We start from the raw sequence: 19,905 nt of genomic DNA on the forward strand, positions 1-19,905 counted from the left end.
CCCTTTAAGCCCTTAAGATAAAAGTATGCAAAGAGAAAGCATGTTTTATGTTGTTGGTGCCTGTAACCCTTTCAAACAGTTCATGTACATAATTATTTTAACCCAAAGAATGTATTACCCACCATAAAGATTTAATGGATTAAAAGTAATTCTTCAGCATAATCGGAGGTCAAGCAAACTTGTCCTTGTATAGAATCATCTTTTTAAGGAATCGGAATTTGTGACTCTACTACCTAAATCCCTAAAGTGAATGCGTAATATGAAAATAAAATGTTTTATTACAGAATTGTTCTCAAACTGTTCCTAAAGTACCTAAGGCAGAAGTCGGCAGTTGCCTCTGCCATAGTGGCAAAACACTTCAGGCTTTGAGAAAAGATGCTTGCTTCTTTCTCTCGGTTTAGGACTTTAAGGACTTGATCAGAAGAGGTCTTAGAAATTTTAACTAAAAGAAGGTGAGACTTAGTATGCTGGAGTCACAAAACTTGTTTTTTGTTCCTGGCTCTGCTGCTGCTCTTTAGTGTGAATTTTTATATTATATAGATATATAAAACAAAAGCAAGGCCACATTTAGCTTTTCTGTGGCCTTGTTTCATATTTACCCTATTTGACTTTCAGGAGTTTGGCAGCTTCTCATGGATCTGCACTGCTCTACTTAGCAGTTCTCTTGCAGGAGCCCAAAATGTGCCCTGTAAGGCACCAGCCATTGAGGGTACAATGGCAGGCAAAAAGTGCGGGGTGTGTTTCGGGGTATGGATGTATTTGGGATTGTTGTTAGTAGAACAGTTGTGCAGACTTGGGCCATCTCTTGGTTATCTCTATTTGTCTGCCTTTATAAAGTACTAGCTAATTGCCTGTCAAGAATGACATGGGGTGGGGAGGGGGCTGGGATGGAGTGCTGCCACATAATGCCCCATGCTGCTGCTGTTCTGCCTCTTGCAGGGAGCGGGGTGGGGGAGCTGAGGTCAGGAGCACTGGCCTCAGCTCCCCCACCCGCTGTCTGGTCCTTGGTGCAACTTCAGAATCATGGCAGCGCTCCCCGACACTTGGAGCACTCTGACTGTTTCCATCAGCCAGTTAGAGCGTGAGTAAAGCATTACAGATAGACAGACTTAGGCTTTTATAATATTAGAATTGACATGGAATCATAGAAGTAGGGTTGGAAGGGACCTTGTAGATCTTCAAGTCCGACCCCCTGTCTGGGCAGGAGGAAAACTGGGCTCAAATGACCCCAGCCAAGTAGGCATCAAGTTGCTTCTTAAAGACCCCCAGGGTAGGAGCCAGCACCACTTCCCTTGGAAGTTGGTTCCAGATCCTAGCCGCCCTAACTGTGAAGTAGTTCTTACGGATGTCTAATCTAAACCTACTCTCCAACAACTTGTGGCCGTTATTCCTTGTTATCTCGGGGGGTGCTAGGGGAAACAAGGTCTCCCCCAAATGCTTCTGGTCCCCCCTAGTGAGTTTATAGACAGTCACCAGGTCCCCCCTCAGCCTTCTCTTGTGAAGGCTGAACAGGTTCAGGTCCCGTAGCCTCTCATTGTAGGGTCTGCCTTGCTGTCCCTGGATCATGTGGGTGGCCCTCCTCTGGACCCTCTGTGTTGTCCACATCCCTCTTGAAGTGGGGTGCCCAGAACTGGACACAGTACTCCAGCTGTGGCCTGACCAGTGTTGCGTGGAGGGGGAGGATCATCTCCTTGGCCTTACTTGAGATGCACGTGTGGATGCACGATAGGTTCCGGTTAGCCCTGCCGACTGTGACCTCGCATTGTCAGCCCATGTTCATCTTGGAGTCAGTGATGATCCAAGATCCCTTTCTGCCTACGTGCTCTCAAGAAGGGAGTTTCCCATCTTATAAGTGTGCTGCTGGTTACTACTGCCCAAGTGCAGCACCCTGCACTTGTCCATGTTGAAATGCATCCTGTTTTTGTTAGCCCACCCCTGCAACCTATCCAGGTCTTGCTGCAGTCTTTTCCTCCCTGCTAACGTGCCCACCTCACCCCAAATATTGGTATCATCAGCAAATTTGAACAGGTTGCTTTTCACCCTGTCGTCCAAATCGCTGATAAAGAAATTGAACAGTACCGAGCCCTGGGGGACTCCGCTGCCCACTTCCCCCCAGGTTGAATATGACCCGTCCACCACCAACCTCTGAGTATGACATGTGGATGAAAAGTGTTGTATAAGAAAGTAATGCTGTTGTTTATACTAAAAATAACTGTATGAAATCTTCATAACTGGTTAGTGGTAATTATCTGGTCTCAGATATGGTAACTTTGCATAATTGGGTGAGGGTACTGACAAGCTGATGGTTTGTCTACAGGAATAGCTCTCAACTGCTTCAGACTCAAGGTAGCCCTTAATAGATTTGAGGTACCCCTCTGTAACTTTTGTGAACTGAGTGGCACCCCTCTGCAAAAACAAATTTATTACAGTGCTTTAGGGTTGCATATTTGACTGGTCAAATAAAAGTCAGTCAAGTGATTGGTCAAAAATTGTAAAAAAATTGCCAATTGATTCAAATAATACACTGAAAAAGCACAAATTTTCCATTAAGAAATGTGTTAAAAAACAATAAAAATCATATTCCTGTTAAGAAAACTACAAAAAAAGTTGTGTCTTCCTTGGTGTTTTTTTTGTAAAATTGCTATAATCTTTGGCGAGTCAAAAATATGCAATCAGTTGCCAATATTTGACTTGTCAGTTGATCGGCTTTCCAACCCTATAGCGCTTACCTTCTTGCAGAAGGCCGGGCAGTGGGAGCAAGGAACATCTAGGCATGGGCTGAGCCAGAGTAGGTACCTATCTGCTAATCTCCTCGCAAGTACTGGTACCTCTGGGTTTCCTGGCACTCTGATTGAGAAACACTGGTCTACAATCATGCAAGCTGGAAAACCAACAATCTCTTCTGATAGTGAAAATATTTTTAAAGCAAGTATATGGAGGTTAGGTTAGGATAACGTTTCCTGTTTGCTTCCCTTTTTTTAGATACAAGAGTAAAGTGGCTAAGAGTAGTTTACCATTTAAAATAAATCTTCAAAATGCAGCATAATGGACATTATGTTGGGCATGAACAGATAAAATAGTTTTGTCCCTTTAAAGGAATGGGGAAGGGAGTGGAACTTCCTGCTTATGTGTGTCAGCTGCTTCATGCATCTGCATCTGAGGCAGCTTGCACCATAATGAAACAAACTTATTGCAATTTTAATGCCCATTTACTGCAGGATAGAATGCAGACACTAAATGTTTATAATGACATCGCTTTAAATACAGCAAGTGCCCTGTATCCCCCTTTTCAGTTGGTATGGTTTTGTCATCTGTCCATACTCGTGGCATTAAGTACTGATCCACTAACTGTTACAGTTTTTAGTTTGACTTCTCTTAACTGGTTTGCCCTCTGACTTAACTGTTCATGCTGCCACTGTTCAGTTGCCTTTTACCATAACAGAAATATGGTTAGGAAACTCACTTATTTGTTAAGGCAGTCCTGATATTTAAAGACAAAGTCTGATAAAAGGTAGCATAACAGCATTTCTAATTTTAGCTCTTTGGAAATCATTTTTGCCAATGTATGTAAATCTCTCTTCTGGAAGAAAAAAATGGAAAATGTGAGTCTAGTAAGCAAGGCTACTCTGGGCAGTTTTAGACTGAATGTGGTATGTTCTTGTTTAAAATGCCACTTTTTGTAACGATGAAAAACTGTTATTCACTGAAGTTTTTCTTTTGTTAGATAATGCCACAGGGAAGATTTTTATTTTGATGGAAGCCAGACTGGTGGCACTATACAAATCTGAAAATGAATACAAGATCCTTGATAGGCAAGTACATGAATTAATGTGAGACTTTTATTTTTTAACTCCCATTTTTTTAATAAAAATGTATTGTATTGATCTGAATCCATGTCAACTTTGAGTTTAAGAAAATATCCCCAATGATTATATTCTGTACATGGAAAATTACAAATTTGTTATAATTTTCAATATATACAATCCAATTATTGGGGGGGGGTTCATATTAAATTTGTCTCTCTACACTCATCAGAGATTAATGAAAATATTGATTAGAGGGAGCAGCCTGGTACCATCCACACCACTGTGTACAGCAATGGTAGGCTGGTCCCCTCCCATTCCACTGCCCTGTCCACAGGAGCAGGCACAGGAACCAGAAGTCCAAGGTAGGGAGAGGAGCCTAGAGAACCTGGGCACTTGTAGTTACAAGAGCAATGGACAGAATGGTGACTGAATTGGAAACTTGGGCCACAGGTTAACTTAACTCTTATGGGTCACATGTGGGCTGCCAGTTAGTCCTTTTTTGAGCTCTTGATTTAAGTATAGGAATGGGAGATTTGTCCCTGGAGAAACTTGGATTCTGGTATGAAAACTAATGCAAAATGAACAGTCTTCTTGAGTTTAATCTTTACAAGTTACCTAGTGCAACTTAAAGGTTATTAATATTAACACGTGCATCTTTCTCTGTAGGTTTCCTGGTGTGGCTCTTAAAGGCAAGAAATATAAACCACTGTTTGAATATTTTATTAAGGTAAGATGCATCAGTCTTCTGCGTAAACACAATTATATGACCACATTAAAAACAAAGTCACCATAATATTAAATTTTGTGTGCATTTTGCTCCATATCTCCTCTTTTTATGAGAATAGAATAAATACTGGTTTCCCCTCCATTTAACATGGGGGAGAGAGGGAAGACTTGTTTTAAAATCGAATATGAGGACAATAGTGGGGGAAGGCAGCTGCTGTTGCTCAGGCTCCAGCCCCTACCTTGGGCTTGGGGCCATAGCCGCAGTTGCTGCCTGCTTCCACCTCTCTCCCTGCTGTCTGTACCCTGCTATTTCCCTCCCCCATACAGCCTCTACTCCCCTGTCTGCCCCTCTTCCTTCCCCCCCTGCCCTTACCTTTACTCTGTGCCAGCAGGTTCCATGCATGCCGCAGTTGGGGCCACTGAGCACAGCCCCAGCCCAGCCTACAACAGTGGCGTGCATCCCGCACAGGGGCTGGACTGGGGCCATGCTCAGTGCCCCAAGCTAGAACAGGGACGGAGTCTACTGGTGGGAAGCAGAGGCAGTGAGGGAAGTGGGGGAGCAGAGGCTGTGAAGGGCAGGACAGAAGTGGCAGAGTGGTAGGCACAAGCAGGGGGCAGGCTACTCCACCTTCCTATACCTCTGTACCACTTGTCTCCCTGTAGCGGTGGGACTGATGGATTAAAGATGACTCTCCAATAATTAGATTCTATACATGGAAAATTATAACAAATATTATAATTTTTGTATGTATAGAATCTAATTGGTGGGGGTCAACTTAAATCCATGGTTGTATTAGATTTAAGTAGATACAGTACTGTACTTCTGAACCTTACTTTCCTTTATATGAAAGCCTTTTACTTAGATGGTATTTACATATCATGCTGGCCATATGTTAAAATAATGTCCAGACTGTTGTGATGTTACGTTTCAGTTTGAAAAATGAGCAAAATGCAAAGTGTTTATGTCTGAATTTTTCTTAATAACCTTCTGTCATACCAAAAACTTGAACAGTGTTGTGTTAAGCTCTTGTTTTCATTTCAACAGAACACTATCATACTACCAGACATGCTTTTATGTCTAGACTTTATCTCATTTGCTCTTTACTCTGAAACTTCCTGTGTATCTACAGTAACACCATAATGTTAACATTTGTTGAAGACTGTAGGCATCTAGAGGGCTGGTTTTGCTCACTCTGGGGCCAGTTCTGTTCAATATTTCCATCAATGATCTGGAAGGTGGCATAGAGTGCACCCTCAGCAAGTTTGCTTATGACATCAAGGAGTGGGGGGGGGTAGTAGACATGTTGGAGGGTAAGGCTAGGATTCAGAGAGACCTTGACAAATTGGAGGATAGGACCAAAAGAAATCTCATGAAGTTCAACAAGGACAAGTGCAAAGTTGTGCACTTAGGATGGAACAATCCCATGAACCAGTCTGGGGGCCGACTAGCTGGGCATCAGCTCTGCAGGAAAGAACTTGGGGGTTACAGTGGATAATAGGCTGAATAAGAGCCAACAGTGTGCTCTTGTTACCAAGAAGGCTAATCGCATACTGGGCTGCATTGTTAGGAATGTTGCCAGCAGAGATGTGGGGCGGCACATTATCAGCCACATTAGGCCGATTTCCGATGCAGTCAATTTTCTTTATATCGGTGCTGATCCAATATTGGACCGATGTATTGGTGCACCTCTAAACACAACCCTTATGAATAGGATTGATCTCACTAAGAAATGATTGGTTTAGCACTCGCCGTCTCGTCTGACAATATGCGATATGAATGTCTTTTACATCACATGCTCTTATGAGGGCGATGACTTAGTCAAGGAGGATGCATCACCTGAATACTGCCAATTATATACCACTGAGCAAATTTCTCTGGGTGCGGTCTCTAAGCTAGTTGGCCACCCAAAAAGTTTGGGCTATTCAAAAAGAAGTCCCTGCTGCCACCAAAACAGACTAACCACTGAGTTGCAAGAGAAGTACCATGATAACCTGGTATAAAACTAACTTCCATGATTTGTGGATGTTTGGGCTATTCAAAAAGAAGTCCCTGCTGCCACCAAAACAGACTAACCACTGAGTTGCAAGAGAAGTACCATGATAACCTGGTATAAATTGTGTTAGAATTAAATAAAGTAATTGCAAAGGAATTTAAAAAACTTTCAAGAACTATTGGTGACAAACTAATGGACAGCTGTATAGCTGAAGTTCCGTTTAGATTAAGTGCTCACAGGAAAAGGTTTTCCAGAAGCTTTGAAAAAAATCGGGCATTTTGAACGTAAGTGGACAAAAACTACAGAGTTAGCAGGACACTAGAATAAATCCAACTGTATTTAAAACCATATTTTCACCGAGTAGAATGTGAGCCAGCCACATCATCGAGGGAAAGAAATAACTTAAAAAAATAAGCTAAAGGAAAAGGGTCTATTTACATGAATCACGTGAGTGTACTCAACTATTCTGGGTAGTTTGTTTTGCCAGTGAATTTGTTGCTCATAAAAGTGAGTGACTACATGTACTTACATGGGCATCTACTATACAAGGCACAGGTATGTAGTGCACAAGGTTCAAAGTGCAACTATTCTATTTCTGTTTCACTATGATAAATGTGCAACTGCACAAACTTTATTTGAACAAACAAAACTACTGTTTATTACACGGAGTGAAATAATGTTGGTGTGCGTGTACTCGGGTGTCCTGGGTAGTTTGTTTTGCTGGCTCTGTGGATGCGGGGAGATCAGTGGCTGTGATTATACCCTGACTTTAGCAAGGCTCTTGATACAGTCTCCCACAACATTCTCACAAGCAAACTAAGGAAGTATGGGTTGGTTGGATGAATGGATGTAAGGTGGATAGAAAACTGGTTGGATCACTGGGCACAGAGGGTAGTAATCAATGGTTTGATGTCTAGTTGGCAGCCAGTATCAAGGAGTGCCTCGGGGTGCTTTTATTTTTCCATGGGAAATTTTCCGTTTCTAAAAATTCATTGGTTCATAAAATTCATTAGTAACAATGAATGGATGCCAATACAATATTAGGCAAGCATGGCAGTTTCAAAGTTGTAATTTAATGTTTTTCAGGTGAGTATCCCTAGGAAGTGCGTGAGAGGGTACATATATGTTTTATTTATTTGTAAACAGGAGGGTAAATGCACTCTCACAATAATCCAAACCAAAAATCAAGTTATGAATTCACCTAATTGGCTGCGCAGGTCAAATCAAAACCAAAGCTAAAATTCTTATTTAATCTCAGACTGCAAGTGAAAGCCAAACCAAAACTAAAACTGTGATTAATTTTGGTTTCACTTTCAGTTCAGCAAATGCACAGAACAGCGTCTCATTTATTTTCTTGAGTTGGGGAAGTTGGAAGTGTTTGCATAAGACATTCGTTTTTTAGTGCTTTGGCTTTGAAGTAGTCATAACAATGCCTAGTAAGAAAAAAAACAAACCCCAACTAGTGTGTGGCGTCATTATAGTGAAGTTCAAGCCACTGAAGGAAGGAAGGAAGTTGGTAGATGTAAATATTGCGGGCAGGAGCGTGCTAACAACGAAACAAGAACGAAGAAACATGTAATAACATGTAGAAACTGTCCTGAAAGAGTACGAGCCATATACAGAAAGCTAATACAACCAAGTGGTGGAAGAACATCATCTGAGAAGAGTCTACTTCGGGAATCCTATGTAAGTAAACAAATTGATATGTTAAACGACACATGGTATAGACTAGCCTCTATGTTGTTTTAAAATATTATAATTTTAAAAGTTGTTCTTGCAACTCTGGACTATTTTTTTTATTCATGTATTTAAAAAATTTGTATCCTGCTTTTCTGCTTGCACAAAGCACCCAAAGTGGCTTAGGCTTAACAATGATTTTTTTTAAATGACATAATAGATAAATAGTTAACTATTTCAACCCAGCAGAGTGAGCTTAGTCCTCTGACCAGTGGCACAGGCCAGACTATACTTCCCTTTGGCTCTGCAGTCCCAGGGCAACTGAGCAGCAAGTTAAGTAGCAGTGTTCTTTCTGGCAGGGAGGGGGGGAAGCAAGTTCCCTGCCGCTTCTTCTCCTGATGGGTGAGGCCAGACTAGAATAGGCTAAAATAAAAATCTTTTCCCCCTTTTGTTGCAGGAACTTGGAACTCAAGTGAAATAGCAGATTTGCAAAAAAAGGAAAATGAAGATGTTGCGCTGCCAGGTCCGGGGGAAGAAGCAGCAAGGATCCTAGCTTTCAAGATCACTGTCACCAGATATGCGATCCACCATGAGTAGCTGCTCAAGACAGTCAAGCTTTTTATCAAGCTTTGTGGACAAAATGTCAAAAGAAGATCAAGGAAAAAGCAGATGAGACATTAGCTCGAGCTACATTTGCAAGTGGCACAGCTCTTTCCATAACTGCAAATCAATACCAGAAGGAACATTACAAGCTAATTCACCCATCATATAAGTTATCGGTTATCACATTCTCTCTTAGACAGAGAAGGCTTTCAGCTCAATGAAGACAAAAAAGAGGAATAGACTAACGAATGAAGGCAGTGCTAGGCTTGTTTCTGTTTCTCATAATCTCTTGCTTCTGAAGAATTAGTCAGAAGCACAATTCATGAAGAACGTGCAGTTGATGATGCCCATAGAATCATTGGTAAAACCACCCTTTAGCGAAAGAGAATGTGGTTCAAATAGTTCTGAATCAGATTGGCTTCAATCTGATTCGGAAATGGAACTAATAAGTAGTGCAAGTGATTCCACAGATAGTGTCAGTGAAACTGGAGGTGCTGCAGTGACCCCAGTGGAAAAGAGCTAAACTCTGTTGAAGTAGGTGAGTGGACAATCACGGCGCATCACTCATAGTTCTTTGGGTGCGCTAAAACTAGTGTGTCAACAGTTTTCAGTGCCTTCATTTTTTTTCCCTTAAATTTAAACAAGCAATGTAAGGGAAGTACATGCTATTGTGCATTGTCTTTACATTTTTACAAGTATTCCAATAAAAATGATTTCTTTCCACATAAAGCTTTGAGTTTGAATATAACATTTAAACCACATTAAGTGTGCTGTACTTGATTTTTTTCCTAATCAAATTTTTCAGTTCAAATACTTGTGGCTTTTGGGACATAAAATTAACATGGGGGTACTTTTTTTAGTTTTGTTTACTAAATACAAGTCTCATAAACATGCTAAATCAGATCACACTCTATTTAGGGCTTTGGAAAATTTTCCAATTCAAAATTTTCTGGAAAACCCACATCTCTGGTCCCGGGGCTGGTTTTGTTCAGTATCTTCATCAACGACCGGGAACATGGAAGTGCACCCTCAGCAAGTTTGCAAATGGTACCAAACTGGGGAAAGTAGTAGATACGCTGAAGAGCAGGGCTGGGAGTCAGAGAGACCTCAACAAATTGGAGGACTGGACCAAAAGAAAAGAAATCTCAGGAGTGTCAATTAGGAAAAGTGCAAAGTCCTGCATGTAGGACGGAACAATACCATGCACCGCTACAGGCTGGGGATTGACTGGCTAAGCAGCAGCTCTGCAGAAAAGGACCTGGGGGTTACAGTGGACGATAAGCTGAATATGAACCAACAGGGCCCTTGTTACCAAGAAGGCTAACAGCATACTGGGATGCATTAGTAGGTGCGTTACCAGCAGACTGAGCGAAGTGATTCTTCCCTATTCAGCACTGGTGAAGCCACATCTGGAGTACTGTCCCCAGTTTTGGGGCCCCCACTACAGAAAGGATGTGAACGAATTGGAGAGAGTCCAGCAGAGGGCAGCAAAAAGGGTGAGGGGGCTGGAGGGCATGACTTCTGAGGACAGGCTGAGTAAATTGGGCTTATTTAGTCTGGAGAAGAGAAGACCTGAGAGGGGATTTAACAGCAGCCTTCAACTACCTGAAGGGGGGTTACAAAGAGTATGGAATTAAACTCTTCTCAGTGGTGGCAGATGACAGACCAAGGAGCAATGGTTTCAAGTTACAGCAAGGGAAGTTTAGCTTAGATATTAGGAAGCATTGTCTCACTAGGAAGGTAGTAAAACACTGGAACAGGCTACCCAGAGAAGTTGTGGACTCTCCATCCTTGGGGACCCGGCTAGACAAAAGCTTTGCTGGAATGATCTAGTTGGGGATGGTCCTTCTTTGAGCAGGGGGTTGAACTACAACAGGGACGGGCAATTATTTCGGGCAGCGGCTGCTTACCAAGTTTTGGCAAGCTGTCGAGGGCCGCGTCGGTAGCCCCGCCCCTTGGCAGATACCCCCCCATCACCATCTTGTGACCAGAAGTCCCGCCTCCTAACCCCTGACCTCGCCAGCATAAGTTCCTCCCCGTGCCCCCAGAAGTACTCCTTTCAGCAAGGGGATTTGCCATTTCAGAACCAGAAAAATACCAAATTATATTCTAAAAATTGAACATCTACAACATCCATTAATTTGATTCCAAAAATATTTTTGTCCTGATTCACATGTGTTTTGTAGTGTACACAAAGGTGTACAGTCATGCCTCCTTCCATGCATGTGTGGCATGGCAGGAGGCAGCAGTGTAACTAGGGTGGGGTGAGTGCCTTGTCAGTAGGGAGGGGTGTGATAAGCTTCGGTTGCCGATTTGATTCAGAGAAGATTCAGCGGTGGCCAAATCATCAAATATGAATCAAACCGGGAGACCCATTAAAAGTTCCAAATCAATTTCAAGCATTTGAATTGATTTGGAAAAGATTCGGAAGAGATTCAGCGATTGGGAAGGCAGTCTTTTGGGGAAACAGAAACTGAGAAGGGGAAGGAGGGGGAGAAGTGGGGGGAAAAACTGCTCTGATATTGACATCTGTAGCTGGCCAGAGACTGTGCTCTTTCCTTGAGTTCCCTTCCAATCACAGTGCTCTGGGGGAGGGATGTAGAAACAGCATATAAGGCTCGGTGTGAAGCCTCTCTCTGCCTTTTGTGAGTTGTCTGTCTGGAAGCAAAAACGTGTAAAGGGATTGGATACAGCTTACTAACTACCATTGCCTAGAATCCCTCTACTTATCCTTATCCAATCCATTCCTTTCAACTTATTCTTCCCCCAAAATCCTCTTATTTGTTCTTGTTATTTTTTTCCCCCCTACACTTTTTAAGAAGAAAGCCGTGTTTTCCCTGGCAGTCTCTCATCCATCACTGTGCAGGAAAGCACAAATATTTTTGCACGCACACACACACACACACACACACACACACACACACACACACACACACACACGGTATATTACAGACATACACGCACATTCCAGCACAGCAAACATTATGAAGCATGCTGGAAAGGCAGGTGCCAGGTCTTCTGGCAGAGGAGGGAGAGGGGCTACAGAGGGTTAGGGGAAGAGCTGCAAGTTACACACCCCCAAACATAGACGCACCTTCTTGCCTGGTAGCAATGAGTCTTCTGCTGCCAGTGCGAGCAAGGAGGTGGGACCAGTACCTGTTCCTGTTCCTGCACCACCTCCACTAACACCAGAAATAGCCACCAGCATGACAGTCTCCTCCATGCCAATTTCAGCTCCCAGCATGAGCTTCCCAGTGCCAGAGGAAGAGCTGGATCTGTAACCAGGGGAGCTGAGTGCCATAGCCAGGGAAATTCAGGGAAGGAGAAGGAATCTAAGTTTGTGCTCTACACCCCTCAAAGTTCTCCTAGAGGCAGGTCTCCTTCTCCAGAAGGCACCTCAGAGGAGGTTGTGGGGGCAGGTGGCTCAGCTTCCCCTCTTTTTGTGCCTCTGCCTGCTAAGGAGGGGGATAAGGCAGGATCCCTGTGCTCAACCCAGAAAGGGGGGGGGGGGGGGAGGAAGGAGGTGAAACACTTCACCACCACGGCAATGCTGCTGCATCTCAGGAGGCAGCACCCTCTTGCCCTTGTTCCTCCTCAACCTGGCACCAGTGGGAGCGTGCCCAAAAAGAAGTCCCCCTTTCACTCCAAATCTCCCTGTCTCCACGAAGCAGAGGCAGGCCAGCCTGAACCAGTGGGGGAAAGCCACAGACAAATGGGGTGGGGGGTATTGCAAGGGAGAGCAAAGTCACCCAGAGCACTGGGGGAGAGTCAGGACTGAGAGACTGGAGGGAGAGTTGCTCTCTTATGAGAAATGTGCCCCCGATGGTAATAGGGTATTCTTGTCTTTAATAGATGTCTGGTGTGCATTCAGTCTGGTACACAGTTGTTCTTTGGTCTCTCCTATGTATTTTCCATCAGGACATTTGGTGCACTGGATGAGATATGTAACGTTGAGTATATCAATGTTATTTTTAAATAGGATTATTTTATTTATGTATTTATATTCTAATATAATAAAATACTTAGTCTGAGTGTGTGTCTGTCTGCGTCTGTCTCTCTGTAATGTTTTTGGGCACCCGTGCATGTGCTGCCAAGAGGGCAGGTGGTGATTGGCTCCTTGTCCTGCACAGCCCAAATTTGTGATTCTCCTGGTGAAATCTGTGGTGGCGGTGAACATGGCCAGGCCGCTTGAGTAACTGGGCATCCACGGTGCAGGGAGGGGAGGGGTAGAGCGGGGCCAGATGTCAGGTGGCGGGTAGAGCGGAGCCGGACCTGGAGTGGCGGTTGGGGGTGGGGGGTGTATATTGGGGCCGGGCCCCAAGTGGTCGGGGAGGCAGGCAGAGCAGGGCTAGACCCCGAGTGGCGGTGTGGGGAGAGTAGAGCTGGACCTAGAGCGGCGGAGGAGAGTGGGGAAGGGGCAGAAAGCAGGGCCAGACTCAGAGCTGTGGCAGCGAGGGAGGTAGTGGTGCTGGATGGTGCGGGGGTGAGGACCGAGTGCTGCAAAAAGGGCTCCATCCCTGCCCACCCCCTGTCATTCTTGACGGGCAGTTTGCTAGTATGTTTATAAATGGGTGCAGCTTTCTTTCCCGGTTTATAGAATCCTATAAATTTGTAGTATCCTAACCAGAAGATATTACATGATGTCAATTAAAGTACAAGCTTAAAATTTATTAAGAGGCCAAAGAAGTCTGTGTTTTAGTGTTAGACGTTTGATGTTGTATAAATAGAAATATTAAGTTTGGTATCTTTGTTGAGAATCAGTGAGGAATACTGTATTTATCTCTTGCAAATGTAACTATAAAAAGGAATACTAGCTAATGCAGCTGTTTTGACTTAAAAGGTGATCTGTTAAGATAATGAGAAGAACTTTAAGATTATTTTTTTGCTGATTGACAAACAAATTAATGCTCAATATTTTGTATTCTAGTGTAAAGAGAATGGTGCTTTTACTGTGGTGATAGATAACTATGTAAAAGCAGAAGAAGGCACAGGGGTTGTGCATCAGGCCCCCTACTTCGGTGCTGTAAGTAAGAGCTTTTTTTGTAATTTGCTTCAGGTCATTTTCTCATATTCTCCATATGCACAGCGTGCAGTGAGCAGGGTATCAACTGTTCAAAGCACTGTGTTGTGGTGGGTTATCTAATGCAAGGAGTAGATGCAGTTGGGTGTTGTATGCTAGCGAGTTTAGGTTAGATGTCCCTAGTTTCTGATCATTACTAAGAACAGATGAGTAAGTCCACTGCTAGACTGGGAAGCAGTTGTGTTATGTAGTAAATGGGATAAAAGCAGAACTGCAGTTCATGTCTGGGTTCTTTGTAATGATTTAAATTTAATCTCTGTGTATTTGAAGTACGTAAAAGGAATTTATATGCTCCTGTGTTTACTCTGTTCTTTGGGGGCAAACAAGGCACTTCCTTTTAGTCTGTTCAACAGGACTTTTTCTCTCATCTTCCCCCTCACCCCCCCGTTCGCTTCAGTCCTGGAAGAAAGGAAAAGAGAATAAATGTTCTTAAGATTTTTCTTTACTATCCTTTAGAAATTTTCCTAGATTAAGCCTGTGCCCAGTACAGTTCAGTATCCTGTTTTCCACCTATAGCCATCACCGAAAGCCTGCCAGGAAATTACAGTAATCCCTGGTAGTCAGGTTTGGCCACCATGGGGATAGGCCAGGGGTGGGCAAAATGTGGCCCGCCAAGACGTTCTATCCGGCCTGCGGGGCCCCTAAAAATTTTAGAAAATTAATATTTATCTGCCCTGGAATGCCTGTCATGTGGCCCTCGATGGCTTGCTAAAACTCAGTAAGCAGCCCTCTGCCCAAAATAATTGCCCGCCCCTGGGATAGGCCAGGTGTAGTTTGCGAGCCTTTACACAGCTCCCATGTAGTTCTACTTACGGTTCCTGAAGAAAGAGATGTAGTTAGGTAGGAAACGAATGTTTTTTTTATTTACCTGTTTATTTTCTGTTTTTCATTTTCTTCAGTTCTCATTCGTTTGGATAATCATATGGGTAATTTGCTAAAACAGATCTATCACTTGAGTTGAGATACTCTGTGCAGGTCATTAATTCTAGAGCAGTGGTCTCCATCCTTTTTAAGTCAGAGATCACTTTTTGAATTAAAAAGCAACCCAAGATTTACCATGCACTGCCACTTCCCCTCCACCATCCCCTAGGTCAGCCTGTGGGGAGGGAAGGGGGTTACAGATTGAGGTAAAGGGAGAAAAAATTATTGCGGGGCACACCCCCCAGCAGGTAAGTCTTTGGGGGAAGGGGTGGGGGGAAGGAAAGGGCTGTGGCAGAGTGGGGGCAGATTGAGGCCCCAGCTGTGAGGGATGAAGTGGGGCATAGGCAGGATCAGGGACTGCAGAGAGTGGGGTCTTGGTCAGGCTGGGTGGTGGAACAAGTGGAGGCCTGGGCGGTAAGTGCCCCCCAGGCCTCTTCTTGTCCCCCACTCCCCCCAACCCCTGCTCCTACTTGTGCCCCGTTCCCTCCCTGACTGCTGGGTCCTCAATCTGCCCCAATGCCACAGTGGTGAGAGGGAGTGTGTGGCTGGAGCAGGGGTAGGCCTTGTACAGGCTGGGTGGGTAGGGGGAGCACACAGCCTGGGAGGGCAGCTCGGGACTGGTGATGTGGGGCTGCATAGGGCGGGCAGCGGCGGCAAGGAGACCCCGGCGCAGATCTCTGCTTCCTGTGGAGCCAGGCCGCATGACAGGGCAGTGCTGGATCCTGCTGTGCGACCTGGCTCCACAGGGAACAGAGATCTGCACTGGGGTCTCCTTGCCACTGCTGCCTGCCCTGCCCAGCCCCATGTCACTGGGGCTTGCGTGCAGGGATCAGAGATCTGCGCGGGGGGTCTCCTAGCCTGTGTGGAGGGCAGGGCCCTCCCCCGGATGAGCCACCCACAGCCCCATCCTGCACCCTGCCCAGCTGGGCAGTAGAGCTGTGTGAAGCTTGCAACCCATTTTAAATGGATTTGGCTGAAACAAAAGAGGAGAGTGGTCTGAAACATTGAAACGAATCACTGTCATCCGAAATAACTGTATCCGAAACTGAATCGAAACACAGTTGTTCTGCACAGTCCTAATAAATGCCTAGTTCTATTTTGAATCTTTGGGGGTCTTGAAACCCCTGAATTGAATGTCATCCTCTTGAATTAAATACATTTCCATGCTTATTTCCTCTTTTCTTGCCAAGTTGGACATTCTTATGAAAATATTATGCAAAAGAACTTCCTGCTTTTTAAATTTTAATTACATACATAAAATGATCAGTGGGTGAAAGGGTTCTCAGTTGATTTAATTCAGTAACTGTCTTGCTGTGTACAAAGAAAAGCAGACTGAGAATAAAGTGTTGTCAACTGAAAAATGAACTTGCAGAGCATGCTAATGTGCCATAAGGAGTTCATAGTATGTAGTTATAAAGGTAGTTTGAAAGTCTCACAGGACCTGTTAAAACCAAGAGTTGACTTCCCTTTGCATTGCTTGCATTGTAGGCACAAAAAATGTAAGCAGTAAAATGTAAACGAAAATCTTCCCTTACCCCATCTATAGGCTGTGAAATAATTAATAGTCAATTAAAACAAGACTTTCTGATGGTTTCTATAGGTTTAATTTATAACAAATAGAGCGTGTGAACAGATGACTGGTTAAAACCTCATACAGCAAACCATGCACTAGTCCTGCAGACTGGTATTTTCTATTGCTTGGCTGTGGAGCAGCTAAATTTTTCATGATGTTTTCAGACCTTCATTTAGTATGTAGAGATACTTTGCCTTTAGAAGGAACTTTTTTTAGTATATACTTAAACAGTGAGTTGAAAGAGACTATAGTACTCAACTCCTATTGGGTATCCCTGCATCTTGCCTCATTCCTCCACTTTCTGTTGTTATGCAGATAAGTGAACATGGTAGTGACACCCAAATGGCCTAATACAGGATCAGGACTCTGTTCTGGGTGCTGCTCAAAAACGAGGAGCATGGTGTCTGTCCTGAAAACAAGACAAAAATATACATAAAGAGTGGAGGGAGAGATAGGGAGAGCAAGAGACACCTTACAAAGTGAAGTGACCGTGGTTATGAGGGCATGTCTCATTAATTCAGTTACTTCTCTATCACTTCATTTACTGTTGTTATCTGGGTTGGAGTGAATGAGACTTGAGGGAGGGGTTAAGAGGAAGAGAATGGGGAAAGAAAAGAAAAAGAGGATAGAGGACTGCACCTTTTAAGAAATATTTTGATCATCTCTAATACTCCAGATCATGTTACACTTTACATATTATTTTGCCCCTGAATAAAGACACGTCCTTGATATGGAATTAATAACATGGTTTCTGTATGAACTATTGGCATTCTTTACCACATCTTGAAGTCTATTATTTTCTATTCTACTCTTGAATATGAGCATTTAACCTAAAACAATATCTAGAATACTTTGTTTCTGTTGTTTCTAGAGTGTATCTAGATCCAAGACCAGTTTGTGTTCTGTCTTTTCTAGATGCAAGCTAATGTAGAGTCATCAAATAACTCACAATTGCCCTATAAACAAAATACACATTGAAATAATTCAGTGCATCAGAAAGTATACAATGCTAAAACTCACCAGCTTCATTAGCTCTTCTGCAGTCACATAGGTTTATTTTTCCACCAACAACATAGCAGATGTCTTGTTTCAAATAACTAAGGTCTGCCTCCACCCATGTTTTAGTAAGCACGTAATTTTTGCAGGCCTCAACTTAGCTCCACGCTTTCAGTAGTTTTGGCAAAAGCCTCATAGGTTCTAGATCACCTTGTCAGTGAGTGACACAACGGAGTGGCTTTCTGATGTTTGTGCATCAGAGCCTTTGCTTTTGCCTATCCACATTGTTTGGGGATATCACGTTAGAAGCAGGTTTCAACTTATATTTGTAGACAGCTGTTTTCTTTGTGAAGTAAAAAGTCTTAAGTGTGAAATCAGCTTTTCTTAAGTTACTTTATTTTCATTGTCAGTTTTGTTTAAGAAAGGAAACAACTGGTAGAAACTGCTGATTTTTCACTATATATATTTTTGCTAGTTCAGTCATGTTGCTTTTTTAATCTTTTGAAGCCTGTCAAACGGCTTCTGTAAGTGTCATAAGCATGGACTTTGTTTCCATCATGGATAGACGTAATCACTGGTTTAGTTGTTTTTAAAGATTGTTCAGGTGATGGGTCCAGGCAGAGCTACACTAGTTCCAATGACAGGTAAGTCTGGAAAGCTTAAGTTCAAGCCTGAGTCCTTCAGAGTAAAGAAAACCAAGAAACCTGGAAAAATGAGAATAATTTTATTGTCTGAGCTTGTGATGCAAATAGAATGGTCATCTCTTGGTCCAGCTCCTTTAGTGCTGTGTGGTCATTGTTGTTCATGTTCTACCATAGCTCTTTCTCCCAAGCTTTTTACAGTTCTCAGTGATAGTCGGGTTAGGGATAGTATACCCCAGGGGTGGCCGTAACCACTCTCTGGTGGCAACATGGCTTCTACCCCATTTGATCTGAATGTGACAGGACCATTCCCCAGGGGTGGTCATGATGCCATTCCCCTGGGGTACCCTCCCTGTTCCTCTTGCTTGCCATGCCTTTATGGAATTATTTTCTGTTGTAGAAAGGAGGCTTCCTCAGAATCCCTGAGCAAGCCCTAGCCTGCCTTGGCCAGCGGGTCTCTCCCATACCCAGCTGACCCCCCAGTCCTGTTCTTCAGGTCGTAAGTGGGGCCCTCCTCAGCCCTGTCAGTGCTTTAGGACAGTAGTCACCTTAAGAGCTATTTGTTGCATCCTTCCATCCCTGCAGCTACACCCATTCCTAGCAGATGTTACGCTAGATCCACACATTAGTTTATACAGGCTTTAGCCCTCTGGTTATTCTTACTGTTGACTGCCAGCCTAGGCCCATTTCCTCTGGCCCAGCTTCTGAGTCTGTCTTGTCAGACCCTTGGCTTGTCTTGGTCTGCTTGGGCCCTCGGCTCTTCCTGCTGTGCAGCCTTTGACCCTCTTGGCTGGAGTCTGCCCCCCGTCCCACTTGGTTGGAGGCTGCCCCTATCTCCCTGTTGGGGCTTAGGACTTTGGCCTCTGGAGCCTGCCCTGGAAAGGGCTGAAAATCTGGAGCATGTCCCAGACAGCCCTGTGTGGCCTTCTCTCCTTCCCTCCAGCCACTATCCAGTCCTCTGATCTAAAACAAAAACATCAGTATAACAGAAATATAAGTGAACTGCTTCCACCACGTTCCCTGCCCTGGGTCAGTACCTACTACAAGCTACACTTCCCTGTGCTAGGCTCACTCTCACTGTCATGTGGGTGTCTTAAAGGCTTGCTGCCTGCAGTCAGCTTCCCTGGGGAGCATGTAGGGTCTGACTCCCTGCTCTGGCTCAGGCCCGGGGCTTATATTCCTCAAAGCCCCCTTTCTGCCATTCAGCCACACATGGGAGTTTCCCCTTTTAATTAAGGGCTAGCTTGTGCTCCTGCTGCTATATTCCAACATAGCCAGGTTGGCTTGCTGCATTCTCTTAAAATTACAGGAACCCCCTTGGCTTTTCTCTTACAATAGTCAGACTGGCATCACTCCAGTTTTGTTACCTGTTACTCATGTTAACATTAGTCTGGCTGCTACATGTAATAGTAAGATATGATGGAAGATTAACTGGAGGGTAGCCTTGGTTGTGCAATTTGCCCCTTAAGCTAGTACACTAGGGTGACAGATGTATAATAATGATTGTGTTTGTATAGGGATCAAGTTGAATATACAACAGATATTTGAAGCAAGTTTCCTGCCCCCACAATTTTTAGGGGTGCACCAATATTTTTTGGGGGCTGATACCAGTGACTGATTTTTAATGAGCCATATTGGCTGATATCAATCTGATTCCAATATGCAGCTGGGCAGCTTGGAGAGCAGCATCCAGCTTTTAAGTCTGTTGGGAGGAGGGGAAGGGGAGTGGGGAGGGCAGATCGAGGCCCCTGCAGTGAGGGAGGGACTGAGGCTGGGGCAGGGGCAGAGGCAGGCACAAGCACTGCACAGCTGGAATGGGAAATGGAATGTGGCTTGTCCTAAGGGGTGTGTGGGGGGGGGGCAACCGCCACTGCACGCACCCCGGGAG

At 44.1% G+C, this 19,905-nt stretch overlaps 1 protein-coding gene across 2 annotated transcripts in view; it reads left to right on the plus strand.

The window, feature by feature from the left end:
• IARS (isoleucyl-tRNA synthetase) overlaps positions 1-19,905 on the plus strand; it is a 274,838-nt gene that overhangs the window by 46,786 nt on the left and 208,147 nt on the right. For both annotated transcript variants that reach the window (XM_014524559.2, XM_025215174.1), the window contains exons 9-11: positions 3,725-3,812; positions 4,473-4,533; positions 13,734-13,829. In XM_014524559.2, the coding sequence (XP_014380045.1) occupies positions 3,725-3,812; positions 4,473-4,533; positions 13,734-13,829 (245 nt within the window). The remainder of the gene's footprint in view (positions 1-3,724; positions 3,813-4,472; positions 4,534-13,733; positions 13,830-19,905) is intronic.

This window comes from Alligator sinensis, unplaced genomic scaffold (assembly GCF_000455745.1).
Source record: "Alligator sinensis unplaced genomic scaffold, ASM45574v1 scaffold263_1, whole genome shotgun sequence".
Classification (NCBI taxonomy): Eukaryota; Metazoa; Chordata; order Crocodylia; family Alligatoridae; genus Alligator; species Alligator sinensis.